The sequence below is a fragment of the Saccopteryx bilineata genome, chromosome 2 (assembly GCF_036850765.1).
Source record: "Saccopteryx bilineata isolate mSacBil1 chromosome 2, mSacBil1_pri_phased_curated, whole genome shotgun sequence".
NCBI lineage: Eukaryota > Metazoa > Chordata > Mammalia > Chiroptera > Emballonuridae > Saccopteryx > Saccopteryx bilineata.
This window is the reverse complement of record NC_089491.1, coordinates 6,433,928-6,448,838: the sequence shown is the minus strand read 5'-3', so window position 1 is coordinate 6,448,838 and position 14,911 is coordinate 6,433,928. Positions and strand designations below refer to the sequence as shown.

Genomic DNA, 14,911 nt, shown 5'->3' with positions numbered 1-14,911 from the left:
GGATCGATAGGGACAGACAGACAGGAAGGGAGAGGGATGAGAAGCATCAATTCTTCCTTAGGGCACCTTAGTTGTTCATTGATTGCCTTTCTCATAAGTGCCTTGACGGGAAAGGTGGAGGGGAGTACAGCAGAGCGAGTGACCCCTTGTTCAAGCCAGTGACCTTGGGCCCAAGCTGGTGAACTTTGCTCAAACCAGATGAACCCGCGCTCAAAGTGGTGACCTTGGGGGTCTTGAACCTGGGTCCTCCGCGTCCCAGTCCTACACTCTATCCACTGCGCCACCCCCCCTGGTCAGGCCACTTTAAGATTTTTTTTAACAGTTTTAGATATACAGAACACACCTGGCACATAGTTTCCCTTATTATTAACATCTGTATGTTATATTTGTTATATATGAACCTATATTGGTATAACAAGTTCGTTCAGATAGTGCCTTAGTTTTTACATCATGTGCTATCTCTGATCTAGGATCTCATCCAAGATACACTATATTTAGTTGTCATGTCTCCTTAGGCTGCTCTCGGCTGTTTCTCAAACTTTCCTTGAATTTGATGACCTTGACAGTTTGAGGGAATTCTGGTCAAATGTTTTGTAAGGTGCCCCACTATTGGAATTTGTCCGATGTTTGTCTCATAGTTAGTCTAGGATTATAGGTTTTGGGAAGGAATATACTTAATAGAAGTAATGTGCTATTTTTATAATATTATATCAACGGTACAGACTATCAGCATGATTTATGACTCTTGATATTGACCTTCATCCCCTGGATGAGGTAGTGTCTGTCAGGTTTCTCAACTGTCAAGTTACTTCCACTTACTTACTCATAGTTTTGAGTACTGCCTATGGGCCTGGTTATTAACTGGACCCTGGGATTCAAGAAGAAAATTAGGCACATATGATTCCTGCATTCCCCTTCACCTTGCATTGTACTGGAGCAAGAAAAAGAACAACAAAAGATCTGCATTCTACAGATGAGAAAACCGAGGTTCAAAGGGAAAGGGGTTCATCAAGAAACATAAGCCATGAGCAGGGTTCAGATTTGACTCAAAAGCCAAACGTCTCTAACCACAGTGCATGCTCTAAGTCAGCCCAGAAGTCACCCGACTTGTTATTTCCCCATGCCAAGCTGTTTAAATGACTCAGGAAAAATGACAGCTCAAGCAGCATGGTCCTTGACAGCTAACAGGTTGGAGCCTGTCTGCGTCTCTTGAATTAAATGAGAAGCTCCCAGTAATTTAGTTTTGCATTTGAGCTGCCCTAGCCTGGGGCTCTGAACACAGTGCCTGGTGTCAGTGTAAAGAGACGCAACATGAACAAGGCTGGATTCATTTCATATTTAATACCAGAGTGCGGAAGTGATAGAGACAGATGAATTTTTTCCTTCTTAATGAAAAGAAACAGGTAACTTTGTAAAAGTCAGAAAATACCACTGTCCCTTTGATCCTGTTGATTTTTCTGCTGTCCATCGAATACACTGGAAATAGTGAAGGATGCGTTTCTTTTTTTTAATATGGACCACTTCACGAATTCATATGCCATCTTTGCACAGGGGCCACGCTAATCTCTGTATCGCTCCAACCCCAGTATATGTGCTACCAAAGTGAGCACTGAAGGACGCATTTCTGAACCCTATCCCAGATCACTGAAAGTAGGAAACAGGATTTCACACATAATAATAAAAGCACAATGTAAACAGTATTATTTCACCCTGAACACACAGCTGTTTCCTCCTGAGCCAGGGCAAATATTAAGAGAAAGTCAACATATTTACAAACAAGATTTAATAATGTGCACAAGAATAGTTTGCCCCCAAATAAGAAAACCACATATTGTTTTGTTTCAAAAGGTTACAAACTCAGAGCCTGAAAAATCCCGAGGTCACCAGCGGAGGAAGAGTCTGTTTTGGAACCGCCCACCAGCGGATGGTCAGGTTTCTGTCCAGGCAGTCTCTCATCGTGAGGACGAGGGACAGTGCGGTTTACATCCCACTGCACGCTCCCCTTGAGCCACCTTCAGTACCGCCTGTTCATCTTCTTGAACTTCTCATAGTGATAGTCATCGGTGGCCTTCTCGTTAGCGGGGCGCTTGCGGTTAGGGGGGGACCCTGTGAAGGGAAAGAGAAAGAGCCGTCTGCCACGCTGGAAGTCACCAGGCAAGGGCCATTCTCCACAGGAGCCCCAGTGCCTACCCCAGTGAACAGGTACATAGTAGGGCCTCAGGAAATACTTATCGAGTGAATAAAAACAGACATGTGGTGGAGTCAGGGGCCGAACGTAACATGCCGACATCAGCATCAGACCAGGTGGACAGTGGTCGCTATGCCTCATTGGGTTTGTGTATGTACCAGGCGTGGCGCTAAATCCTTTCAGATATGACCTCCTTTACCCCTCACGGCAATCCTGGCAGGGGCACGTTACCATCTTTGCTCAGAGACGTTAGGTGACTGGCTCAAGGCCACTCAGTGAAGAGAGGCTGAGCATAAAACTCCAAAGTCCTTGCTTACCACGTGTTTAACACGAAGCTCTTTGGGAATCAAAGATTACAAAACCAAGATGTTAAGAAAATAATTTCCTAAGTAAGAAAGAAGAATCAGAGTAACAGGCTGGATTTTCAGAAGGCTCAGCCAATTTCGCATTTCCTTGGAATCATCCCAGTGTTGATAAGAAAGATGACACCACCTGGTACAGGTGAACGCGGGATGCTGCTGGCAGAACGGGCAGCTTTTCAGAATGTGGCCTGAGGACATGGCATAGCCCAGAAAGCATCAAAGCACTGTTTAAACAGGAAAGTGGGGAGCAACCTAGGTGCCCAACCAGAGGGAAATGGTTAGACTACAGTACATGTCTTTCCAATGCAACGTGACCACACGGCCTTTGAGAAAGGAAATACTTATTTACTGACATGGAGAGACATGCAGGGTGGACGACTGAGTAAAACCCGATACATGCTAGTAAGTGTACATACAGTGTCTCCTGTATGTATTAAAAAGAAGTTTGAAAGGTTGTATGTAAAAATGTTAACAGTGATCATTTTTTGGTGGTAAAATTATGAATAATTTTTCATTTATTTTGGTTTGAAAGTTTCTAATTTTTTTTTTTTTTTTTTTTTTAAGAGAGAGGGGAGAGAGAGAGAGAGAGAGAGAGAGAGATTGAAAGGGGAGGAGCAGGAAGCATCAACTCCCATATGTGCCTTGACCAGGCAAGCCCAGGGTTTTGAACCGGCCACCTCAGTGTTCCAGGTTGACGCTTTATCCCACTGCGCCACCACAGGTCAGGCCGAAAGTTTCTAATTTTTTTAGTCTATATTTGATAGCCCAGTGAATCCTCAAAGCAACCCCAAGTGGTAGGTTGTTTTTTGTGTTTTTTTTTTTAATTTTTATTTTACTATTGATTTGAAAGAGAGGAAGGGAGAGAAAAAGAAGGGAGGGGAGGGGAGGGAAGAATGAGAAGCATCAACTCGTTCCACTTAGGTTGTTCCATTTAGTTGTGCACTCATTGGTTGTATCTTATATGTGCCCTGTCCGGGGCTCAAACCTGCGACCTAGGTGTCCCAGGGACAACACTCTATTCACTGAGCCACCCGGCCAGGGCCCAAATGGTAGGTTTTATTACTGCTCCCATTTTGTAGATGAGGAAACAGGCTTGCAAAGAGGAAGGCACAAGGCCATGGTCAAGAACACAGACTGAAACCCGGATGCTCTGGCCCCCAAGTCCGAGCTCCCCCCTGCCGAGTGTCGCCTGCCTCCAGGGGCCACTAAGGGATGTGACCACTCCAGGCAGCCTTGAGGCCTCTGCTGTACTCACGGTCAGGCTCTGGCTTCTCTGTGTCACCCACTCTCAAGGGACGGGCTTTGGGCTCTTCTTTATTTCTCCGTATGGGGGCATTGAGCTCCTCATGATAAACTGGCCAAAAGAGACCAGGGGACATGTCAGACAAAACATGGGAACTGGGGGATTTCAAACCAATGGGGCAGAGGCAGGAGAGGGGCTGTTTCCCCACAGACACTTACATCGGTTGTGCTGCACGTAATTCACCGCCATGTTGGTGGGCACAAAGGATGTCTCACTGTCTTTCTTCTTGTTCTGCTGCTCTGCCAGCAAACGGGCCTTGGCGTCCTCCGTGGAAATGATATTTTTTATTTTAGCACTGAGGGGAGAAAGCAGTCGTGCCACTTGTTAGATCGCCACACCTCTGGTCCCGAGAGAGAAGTGATCCGTGAGGCGGGCAGCCCACCACTGCGTAAGGAAGTCACCTTCCTGGGGGCACAGCTCTGCACAATTTACCAACTGCCTTCCAGCCACATGCTCAGTGGAGCCCTCACGGCTACTGGAGAGGCGGGCGATTCTGCTCTGATCAGCAGGAAGCTGAGCCCCCAGAAGTAGAGAACCGCCTATATGAGGCTCACAAACCAGAAAGGCCAGCGAAGAGGTGAGAGCCGGGGCCTCCCAACTTTCCACAACACCCGAAGAGGATTCTGACCACCGTACTTTCTCCACGACAGCCCGCTTTACAGCAGGTGTTCTATCGTGAAGACAAGAGGATTGTTGGGCAGCTAAGCCTTTAACACTGCTCTTGCTGGAGCAGAATAGAATACAGGGGCCTGACCAAAGAGCTGTGAACAGGCTAAAGGAAAACAAACACTGCTTTCGGTGCTCAGGGTCCCTTAAGTGTCTTGAACTACTCTGACCTACTCTTCAGAGAAGCCCCAAACAGAGAGGTTTATGTGGGTTTCCAGGGAGACCCGTAACGAAAGAGTCCCCTCAGCTTTTAACTGGAAAGCAGAGAGCCCTCCTCCAGCCCGGGGCAGGGCAGAGGGCAGGGGGCAGGGGGCGGGGCGGAGGGCGGGCCCGCGGGTCTGAAACGTACTCGATGCCCAGGTCCACCTCGGGGATGCCGCTCAGCATCTGGTTGGAAAGCATCTCCTCCGTCTTCTTTGCGGAGGAGACGCGGATGTTTTCTGGGAGTTCGTAAAGACAGTCCTCTGCATTCTTGGGCTTCACTTTCTGTTCTTCGTGTTCCACGATCCCTTTCCTCTTCTTCAGCTCCGTCTCAATGTACTTCATCCTGAAACCGGACACGCACAGGGCTCAGGCCGGGGCAGCACGTCACAGCAGGCGTCTTGCACGTCAGCGGTGCCGACACCGGCCCACAGAGCAGTGGCACTCTATGAGGAAGTTTTCCCTTTTATTTTTTTCAAATTATAAGAGAAAGTTGATTTAGAAAGTTACAGAGGTAGTAGAAATGAGCCAGCTGGGCTGCACAAGCTCCAGAAAGAAGTTATAGAAGCAAAAGCGGACCCGTGGAGCTTAGGAGAGAGAAAGGCAAAAAGGTAAGGGGGGGGGGGGAGATGCGGGAGTGGGTGGGAGATGCGGGAGTGGGTACGTGGGAGATGAGAGAGTGGGTGGGAGAGAGGGCGGAATGGCCCAGGCCTGCTCCTCAGAGGGGCAGTATGCCCACCATCAAGTTTTCATCAGTCCACGGATGGGTGAGAAAAATAACTCTGGTTTTTCATCAAGGTAAAATTTACAACTTAAAGCACCAACTTTCTTGTGAGATTATGTCCTACCGATCTACTGGTTTTATTCTACGTAAGGTTCTTTAAAGACAGAAAGAGCTTGGGAGATGGTAGTTGTTAACAGCCTTGCTGGCAACATAAAAAGTAGGCCATCCAGGCCTGACCTGTGGTGGCGCAGTGGATAAAGCGTCGACCTGGAAAATGCTGAGGTCGCCGGTTCGAAACCCTGGGCTTGCCTGGTCAAGGCACATATGGGAGTTGATGCTTCCAGCTCCTCCCCCCTTCTCTCTCTCTGTATCTCTCTCTCCCTCTCTCTCTCCTCTCTAAAAAATGAATAAATAAAATTATAAAAAAAAAAAAACAGCCTGACCTGTGGTGGCGCAGTGGGATAAAGCGTCGACCTGGAAGTGCTGAGGTCGCCGGTTCGAAACCCTGGGCTTACCTGGTCAAGGCACATTTGGGAGTTGATGCTTCCAGCTCCTCCCCCCTTCTCTCTCTCTGTCTCTTCTCTCTCTCTCTCTCTCTCTCTCTCTGTTTCTCCCTCTCTTCTCTAAAATGAATAAATAAATTTAAAAAAAAATTGCCTGACCTGTGGTGGCACAGTGGATAAAGCTTCAACCTGGAAATGCTGAGGTTGCTGGTTTGAAACCCTGGGCTTGCCTGGTCAAGGCACATAAAAAAAAAAAAAAAACAAACAAAAAAACAAATAAAAAAAAATAAAAAAATAAAAAAAGTAGGCCATCCAATGTTTATCCCTGGGATGTTTTAGGGCAGTGGTCCACAACCTTTTTTGGGCCACAGACCAGTTTAATGTCAGAAAATATTTTCACAGACCGGTCTTTAGGGTGGGATGGATAAATGCACAAAAATAAAATTATGCGGCTGGTGTAAAAATTGTGGTATTTTTAACTATAATTGTCGAACTTACGAGACAAGCATCAAGTAAGTTAAAACCTAACTTACTTAAGTTAGGTTTTAAACAAATGTCCTCACTTGCTGAATTCTCAGTGTGGGGAAGTCTGTGTGCCTTGCGGAGAATGTTCGTTCTTGGAGGCTGCACATCTGCAGAAAGAATGGCCCAGGTCCCCTCCCACCCCATCCTGGTCCCTCAGTCCTGTTTCCCCATTTAGCTACAAGTGGAGTCCTCGGTGCTGGGACTCAGAGAAAGGACACCGGGCTGCTCTGCCTAACTCCTGAGCTTCCCCTTCCACTAGAGTCCTACGCCGTTCTGTGGGGACACGCAGGGTTTATCTGCGGGGTGTGGACATGGTTCTCTTCTGACTCTTAACTCTTAAGTGAGTCTTAAACGGATATAACAGAGGAAATCTGGTCATTTTTTAAAAATAAAACATTGTTCAGACTTAAATATAAATAAAACAGAAATAATGTAATTTATTTATTCTTTCTCTGTGGACTGGTACCAAATGGCCCATGGACCGGTACCGGTCCGCGGCCTGGGGGTTGGGGACCACTGTTTTAGGGAAATGTTACTACTAGTCAAGAAATCTTAAATCTCACAAACCAGAGATTTTTCAAAGTCCTCAAGCCTGGGAGGTGGGCCAAGAGGGACCAACACATTTCGTCTTTGGATAAGTCTAGAGATGTCAACTGTGACTCAATACCTTGGGCTGTGTCTGGCTGGAGCCCACCCCCACCCCCGACTGCTCACAGCCGAACAGACTGACACCTACATGTCGGCGTCCTCATCCCTCCGGTTGGTTTCCGCAGAAAAAGATGTCCCCAGGTGGAGGTCTTCCTCTTCGCTGATCCTGAAAGGGGGGGACAGTGAAGCAGAGCTTTAATGGCAAAAGGCAACAAGGCTGTTTTGTGGTACACCAACAAAACAAGTACACAACAGGAAAGCGTAACAGCCTGCCCTGGTTAGGAAGCTCGGCTGATTAGAGCATCATCCAATCGGCCAAGGTTGTGGGTTCAATCCCCAGTCGGGGCACGGTACAAGAGTCAACCAGTTGACTGTCCGAGTGATGTGGAGATATTGTCTCTAAATCTAAGTACTCTAGTTGGCCAATGTCACCCTGTCAAATTTGTCTAAGTTAAAAAAAAAAAATGAACCAAAGAATGTACAAAAGTGGAACAAATCGATGCTTCTCTCTTTCTCCCCCTCCCTTCCTCTTTCTCTAAAATAAATAAATAAAATTAAAAGAAAGTTGTTTTTTTTTTAAATGTAGTTTTTTATAGTTGGGGGAAAAGATGTTATGTAAATAAAATAAATATGTGTAAGCAAACTATTGGTTTTCTGGAGATTCCTCTGGAGAATTAGCAGATATTTTAATTTTTTACTTTAGCATTGTTTGGATGTATTATTCTTATAATTGCGTTATGATTTCTTAAAAGAGAAAAATAAAACTTCCACATGGTTTTGAAAGACAATAACCAATGCACTTTTACAAAAGAAGTGTCCCTCATCTCTCTAAGCTCACTTTTAAAGGGTTTCCTTTTGTTTTTAAACAACATCTAGTTTACAAAGCAGAAAGCATACTTGAGCCTGACCAGGAGGTGGTGCAGTGGATAGAGCATCAGACTGGGAAGCAGGGGACCCAGGCTTGAAACGCTGAGATCGCATGGGCTCATCCGGCTTGAGTGTGGGGTCACTGGCTTGAGTGGGATCATAGATATGACCCCATGGTTGCCGGCTTGAACCCAAAGGTCACTGGCTTGAAGCCCAAGGTTGCTGGCTTGAGCAATGGGTCACTCGCTCTGCTGTAGCCCCGTGGTCAAGGCACGTATGAGAAAGCAATCAATGAACAACTAAGGTGCGCAACACAGAATTGATGCTTCTCATCTCTCCCTTCCTTTCTGCCTGTTCCTATCTGTCCCTCTCTCTGTCTCTGTCACAAAAAAGAAAAAAAAAACAACAAGCATACTTGAAGCAGTCCTACTAAGGCTTCTGCTGCAGGCCCTAACTCTGTGGGGGCACAGGGACCCCGGCAGGGGCTCCAGGCGCACCTGTAGCTCAGCGTGTCCGCACTTACTTATCTTTGCCCCTTTCCTTCAGTTTCTTCATGTCCACCATACCGCCTGTCTTCATCTGAAAGGGATCATCCTGCAGAAAGCAGATGCAGCTGAGAAGAAACATCTATGCAACTGGCAGCAAATTTTCTTTTCTGAAGAAACCACCCTCACCCACTGAGGGGCATCCCACATCTTCCCAGTGCCCAGAGGACCCGACCACTTACCACAAGAGTGGTCTCTTCCTGGACCTTCTCTCCCACCAGCAGCGCCACAGCACTGAGTAAAGCCAAAAAGGGAAAAGGGAGAGGGAGAAAGAGCACGCTTCAGAGATGAGAAGGAACATTTAGGAAGTTTTTAGATTGCAACATTCCTGCAAGGGCGAGATTTGAGGGTGGATACCAAAGCCAGCTGAGAAAGTCTACCGGAATAAAACAGGGCTCAACAAGCACTCTAGATGCTAGGCTAGGGGGTGGATGAGGTGGTGAACGGTTCTATAAAGCCAGTTGGCATTATCTTGGCTTGGAAACCTCATTTCTAAGACTTTTTGCCTTCTGGTGAAATGAAGCTAGGGACAAATGTAGGAAAATATTATTGCAGCTTTATTTGATGAAAATACTAAATTACCTACAGGTCCCCAAATAGGGAATTAGCTAAATTATTGCACATACTTGTGGTGGAGTACTATATAGCCATTAAACAGGTTTTTGGAAAAATAACTCACAATGGGAGCGAATGTCTACAATGTCACAATAAGTTGAAAATAGCATAGAATAAAAGTTCTCACTACTCTTTTCAAAAGAGAGAAAGCATTCAGACTGGAAAGAACATTAAATGTTAACACTAGTTAGCCGTGGATGGGAGAATTACGAGTGCTTTTTACTTTCTTGATTACCTTTTTCTAAATTTTCCAAACTAACAATCCATGGGCTTTCAGTTAGCAGGGTGCAATAAAAATACGAGTTAATGACCTATTTTTGCACCTCTGGAGCAAACCTTAAGACCACAAAGCTCGGGGAATCTCCTGGTTAAACGTTTTCAAAGACCACTGGACCTCTTTCAGGGTAGAGGAAGGTGTACAGTGTGTCAAGAAAAGGGGCTAGGTCTGAGGGAGCTATCTTGTGACAGCGACCAGGACGGGGGCGTGTCCGTAACCCCCACCTCCTCCTCCTCTGGGTCTCCCCGCCCTGGTACCCACCTCACTCCGTTGGGCCTCTTCCTCAAGTTCTGCACCTCTCGGGTCTCTTCTAGTTTTAATCTGAAAAAAGACAATGTACAGGTTGAGAGCCCTCCGCGGTATTCAGGGTCAAACAAGCAGCTTCGACCAGCGTCGCAGCCGACTGCTGAGCTGCCGGCACAGTGGTCCAGAGGCGCACCGGCGCTAGGACCCAGCGGGAGTCAGATCCATAGCCCATCCCGCGGACACCTCTTCCAATTATGTGGCCTCAGTGGTGGCGGCCTCACCGCTAGAAGCCTCCACTTCTTCGTCTGCAGAAAGGGACAACACCGGCTCACTGTTACCAATGTAGTCAACGAGGCGCCAGGCCGGCCGGTGGTGAGTCCCCAAGCCGATTTCTCTTTTTCCTGCCCAGTGGAAACCCCGCTCCAAACGCACCGAACCTCTTCTGAGTCCTGCTCATCTTCCTCCGACTCCGAATCGGCCCGGCGCCGGCGGAAAGTCTTCCCGGTGACCGGCATGGTGGCGCCGGGCCCCCGCGCTCTCGGTGCTGCGCCGCTGCGCGGTGGCCTGGGCTGTTTCCGGCGCGCAGCAGTGCTGTCAGAGCGCCGGCCCCGCTGTCGGGGCCCTGCCTGCTCCCAGCCCGTCTGGCCACGCCCACGTGGGTGACGTATGCTTCTCCCTATTGGGCAGCAGAGGAGGAGGAGGCGGGGCGAGGTTGGCCGGGCCTCCAAGACCCCGAGCTGCGCAGCGGAGGGCACGTTTGAATGACAGGCTGCGGTGGCGGCGTAGCGACGGCAGGTGAGTTTCAGGCTGCAGCCGGCTGGTTCAGGGGACCGGGCCCTGCCAGGTGCGCTAAACGCCAAGGCCAGATGAGCGGAGTCCGGGACCCTCCAGCCTCCATCATCCCCGTCCGGCACGGGGGTCCTCTAGGATCCCGCCGCCCCAAATCCAGACCCCGGGGACTCGTTGATTCTCCGGAAAGGGGCCGCCATCTCTTTTATTCTGCCGGGGCCTGATCCAGGGTTAAAAGCATACGTGTGGCGTCTCGGGGCGCTGACTTTTATTTTCTCTGTGTCTGGACCCTGATTTGTATTTTTCCCTTTAGGGACAAAAGATGACCACTCATTAGTGATGGTGATTTTAAGTCCCAACACGGACTGCCCCGCTAAAAATGACCCCGACCATTTCTCCGCACGGACTTGCGCGTCTGATGTTTTTAATCCCCTCGGAAGGGTTTTGAGGCATAAGACCCCTTCTTGGGTGTTAGCTGGCCGTCTCCCTGCACCTTCCGGGGGCCTGTTTTCGTCCTTGTCACAAGGACTATCGCTCTGCCTTTTGCCCCTTCAACCCTGAGGATGCTGTGAAGACTAAGCTTGCTTGAAATACGGGCATCAACAAACGCTTAGGAAATATCTGATTGCATACATAGTGGCTTAGAAGACTTTTAGGAACCCCCTTAAATAGTAGTTTTCCTTTTCTCATTATAGGCCGGTCCTGTCCTTTGAAAGCACCACCTCTTATTAAGCTCTCACTGTGTGGCAGGGACTAGGCGAAACATTATCTCGTTGAACTCTCCCAACAAGCTGATGAAGTAGATTCAGATATTTTTCATTTTGCAGATGAGAATACCGAGGTTCAGGGAGGCAGGAAGTGCCTCAAGTTACACAGCTGGAAGGTGGAGCAGGGATCAGTCGCAGGCCTACCTCTGCTGCCTGTTTTGCACAGTGCCTGGCACAGTTGACAGTTCAGTAAATGTTTGCTGCAGCTGCTGTTAGCACAACTCATTGGCTGGGAGGGGGTGCTGATGGAGACTGTTTTGGGTCCCCTCTTCTGGAAGACCATTCTGAGGCTGGGTAGCCTTTCTGGAATGCCTGCCTTTTCTCTGGGATAGCTTCCTGTAAGGTTGCTGTTCTCTCCCCTGGACTGAGACAAATGAACTTCTGAGGCAGACTCAGGACTTCTCATAACAGCCTTTAGGCTTGGGTCAAAAGCTGTTTAGTAACTTTGTGACCTCTAGCCAGTTAACTCTCACTCTCTGAGACTCAGTCATTCCTCTTTTAGCGATGGAGGTGGAGATGGATTTAGCTTCCAATGTTGCCAGGCCCTCCCACCCCCTGCTTATGAGGATTTAATTAGGTCTGTTAGTATCAGCTTAGCACAGGGGCCCATTTGGGCGTGGCAAGGTGCATAGGGCCAATGAGGATAACAGGAGGTGTGTGGGAAGCAGGACTTGCCAAGGCAAGAGGAGGCTGAGAGTTCTGCTTTGAGAGTCAGAAGAACGGCAGACTCAGCGAATTAAGGCTGTGTTAAAGGAAGGTACATGTTGGGGACTTAGGGGAAATGGACTTGCTTGGAAGTCTATTAGAGAAAAGAGGGCAGGAGGAAGGGAAAGGGTGTGTGCTCTGAGGGGCAGAGGGGTATGGGATGGCTAATGCTTTGAGGACCAGGTCAGGGGGTGTCCTTCTGTTATGGGGGGGCTTGGCAGCATCATTTTTCCTGTCCTGAGGATCTTGGTTCCTGGCTGGGAGGAGGATGTCACCAGAACCTCCAGGAAAACGATGAGTAATGGGCACCGGAGGCCTGGGCTTGGCAGCTGGTGCCAAGCCCGGCAGTACTGCCCACATGCCTGCGTCCCTGAGGAGGTGCTTTCCCCTCTCTAGAGGCAGGCCACAGGGAAGAAGGAGGGCCTGCCCTTACTGAGGATGAGGTGTCTTAAAAGCCTCACCCGAGCCCGGAGCGGGTGGGCCCTTTGCCAGACCTGCCAGCCAGCCTCTTTTCCCCCTGCTTTCTCCTCCCCAGGACAAGAGCAGGCAGTTCTAGTAGGGCAGGAGGGAGAGCTGCCCTGGGGTCGCTGTGGTGAGGGCACAACCCCTCTGGCTGGCATTGTGGGCACTGGCTAGGGGCAGACACGTCACTGACTCCCAGCTGCTCTCAAGAGGGCCTGTTCCCAGGACCCAGTTCACTCAGCAGTGCACGTATCTCTCCCTTGCAGTCTTCGTTAAATGCCTACTATGTGCACGCCATTTCTTTGCACCGAGGGAAGGGGGCGAAAGACTAGGAAGGCAGACCTGGCCCTTTTTCAGCTGCATCACTTCCTCGCTGTGTGGCCTTGGGAAAGGGGATTCCCATCTCGGAGTTTCCCTTCTTCCTCTAAAAGATCAGGAGCAGCAGCCCTCCCTCAAGAGAGTGTAGGTGGTTATCGTGTCCAGCTCAGGTTAGGCCCTAGATCTTGGGGCTCCTGCTGTTGAGTGAGGGTCACCTTTTCCAAAAGACCCTCTCCCTGCACCCACCTTAAGAAAAAAGGAATCTTTCAAAGGTTTCTATTATGAAAAAACAAATCAAACTTACAGAAAAGTTATGCAAATAATAGAATGAAATCCCATGCATACCCTCCACCTAGATTCACCAATAATTAATATTTTAGCCCTATTTACTCTATATATATACTCATTATCATCATCATTATTATTGCCAATCCATTTAAGACTAAGTTGCAGATATCATGAATCATCTTTACCCCTAAACATCTCAGGGGAATCATCTAAGACCAAGTACATTATCATTCACAACCAGAAAACAGTTACATCTTCAGAAACTTTAATGTTGATAGAATACCATGTTAGTCTGCTGGGGCTGCCATGAAGTACACCAGACTGGGTGACTGAAACAACAGAAATTAATTTTCTCACCGTTCTGGAGTCTGGAAGTTCACGATCAAGGTGTCCACAGATTTGGTTCCTTCTGAGACCTCGCTCCTTGGCTTGTCGTCAGTCACCTTGCTGTGTCCTCACATGGTCCTTTCTCTGTGCATGTCCTTGATGCCCCCTTTTGAGTCCAAGTTTCTTCCTCTGAGGAGGAGACCAGTCAGAGTGGATTAAGGTCCACCCTAAAGACCTCATTTGAACTTAATTACCTCTTTAAAGACCCTGTCTCCAGAGATCAAAAGGACCAGAGGAAAAGAGGACAGAAGGAAAGGGGATGATAGGATGGGATAAACCTGAAGGGAAGGGGAAAGGGCGCTGTGGGGAGAGGGAGATGTTGAGGGGAATACGGGGGAGGGGGATGCATTTGGGGGCAACACTAGAATCTATGTAAACACAAAAAGAAGAAGAAAAAAAGACCCTGTCTCCAAATAAGATTCCGTGCTGAGGTGCTGGGGCTAGGGCTTCCACATAAATGTAAGGGCACAGTTCAGTCCATAATCTGATTTGTCAATAGTCCCACTAATGCCCCTTTTCCCATTAATCCAGGGTCCAGTTTAGTCATGTTCTATAGTGCCTTGTATCTGGAAGTCACGAAGGGAATCAAGTCCCTGGCAGCAGTGGTGATGGCCGCCTAGGAACAGGAGAGCTGTCAGAGGAGAGGCTTCACTCCCTGGGCTTCCATCTCCTGGCTTTAGTTTGATGTCAGAAGCACCACGAGGTGAGCTTGGATCTTAGAAAGCTACACTGAGAATCAGCACTCCCGACTGTGTGTTGTACTCGGTCCACACAGTACATTTCTTGGCGGGGCTGGTCAGGCCCGGCTGCCCTGGGCGATGGAGCCCTGAGTGAAAAGCTGTTGGAAGGTGCCCTCGAGCATGTGAGTTACATTCCTACCAATCTCAGTTTCCTGACCGATAAAATATAAAACATGGCCAGTGACACAAATTATAGGACTAAATATTTTTTGAGTACCCTTGCTGTGCAGATAAATGCAAACTCTGAGCCACCCTGAAAGTCCACGTGATCAGAAGCCGTTAGGGTACCTGCATCCTGTGCACTGTCTCCTCCATCCCTTCAGTAACCCTGTTTCTGTCTTTATCGCACTTCACAGATGAGGAAACTGAGGGTTGAGTGGCTTACCTAGAAACACACAGCTTGCAAGCAACAAGAGCGAGGAGCTGAACGCAGGGCTGGCCATCTTGTTACTGCCTTCTGTAATTACAGTCCACTCCAGGATTGATGTGTGCGAAACAGCCAGCGTGTTGCAATAAAAGGTGGCTGCCCTTTGTCCTAACATCCCCGGTGGCTGCACACATAGCCTGGTGCTGAAATCTGGTGCTGAGCCCCGTGAGGGTGAGGGCGGGACCGTGCCTGGCTCCGTTTTCATTATCCACCTCATTGCCTGAGGGAGGGGCCTTCTCAGTGTTAGTTGGGGACCAAGATAAAGCAGAGGGAAAACTTGGACAGCTGAGATAAGTAAGCACAGTCCTCACAGACAGGCGGACGCCTCGTGCTTCAGGTTCTCTGTGAAGAATGTTAA

At 48.6% G+C, this 14,911-nt stretch overlaps 2 protein-coding genes and 1 non-coding gene across 7 annotated transcripts in view; 1 reads left to right on the top strand and 2 right to left on the bottom strand.

The window, feature by feature from the left end:
• Window positions 1-1,322: 1,322 nt before the first annotated feature.
• On the bottom strand, window positions 1,323-10,271 carry C2H9orf78 (chromosome 2 C9orf78 homolog). Its single transcript, XM_066255966.1, has 9 exons — window positions 10,103-10,271; window positions 9,686-9,745; window positions 8,715-8,766; window positions 8,511-8,581; window positions 7,209-7,286; window positions 4,869-5,066; window positions 4,012-4,148; window positions 3,806-3,904; window positions 1,323-2,106 (listed from the first exon to the last, which is right to left on the bottom strand). Exons 1-9 carry the CDS (start codon window positions 10,183-10,185, stop codon window positions 2,015-2,017), a joined length of 870 nt encoding a protein of 289 aa, XP_066112063.1. The 5' UTR covers window positions 10,186-10,271; the 3' UTR covers window positions 1,323-2,014.
• LOC136327367 (U6 spliceosomal RNA) lies at window positions 1,507-1,610 on the bottom strand. Its single transcript, XR_010729606.1, has one exon. It is a non-coding gene; the product is annotated as a U6 spliceosomal RNA (small nuclear RNA).
• A 66-nt stretch (window positions 10,272-10,337) lies between the features above and the next one.
• USP20 (ubiquitin specific peptidase 20) overlaps window positions 10,338-14,911 on the top strand; it is a 37,020-nt gene continuing 32,446 nt past the window's right edge. For 2 of the 5 annotated variants that reach the window (XR_010729026.1, XR_010729027.1), the window contains exon 1: window positions 10,338-10,465. The gene's annotated coding sequence lies outside the window, so the exon portion shown is untranslated. Of the gene's footprint in view, window positions 10,466-14,498; window positions 14,646-14,911 lie in introns of those variants that run through there. The other 3 variants (XM_066255962.1, XM_066255964.1, XM_066255965.1) reach the window with 3 other exon arrangements.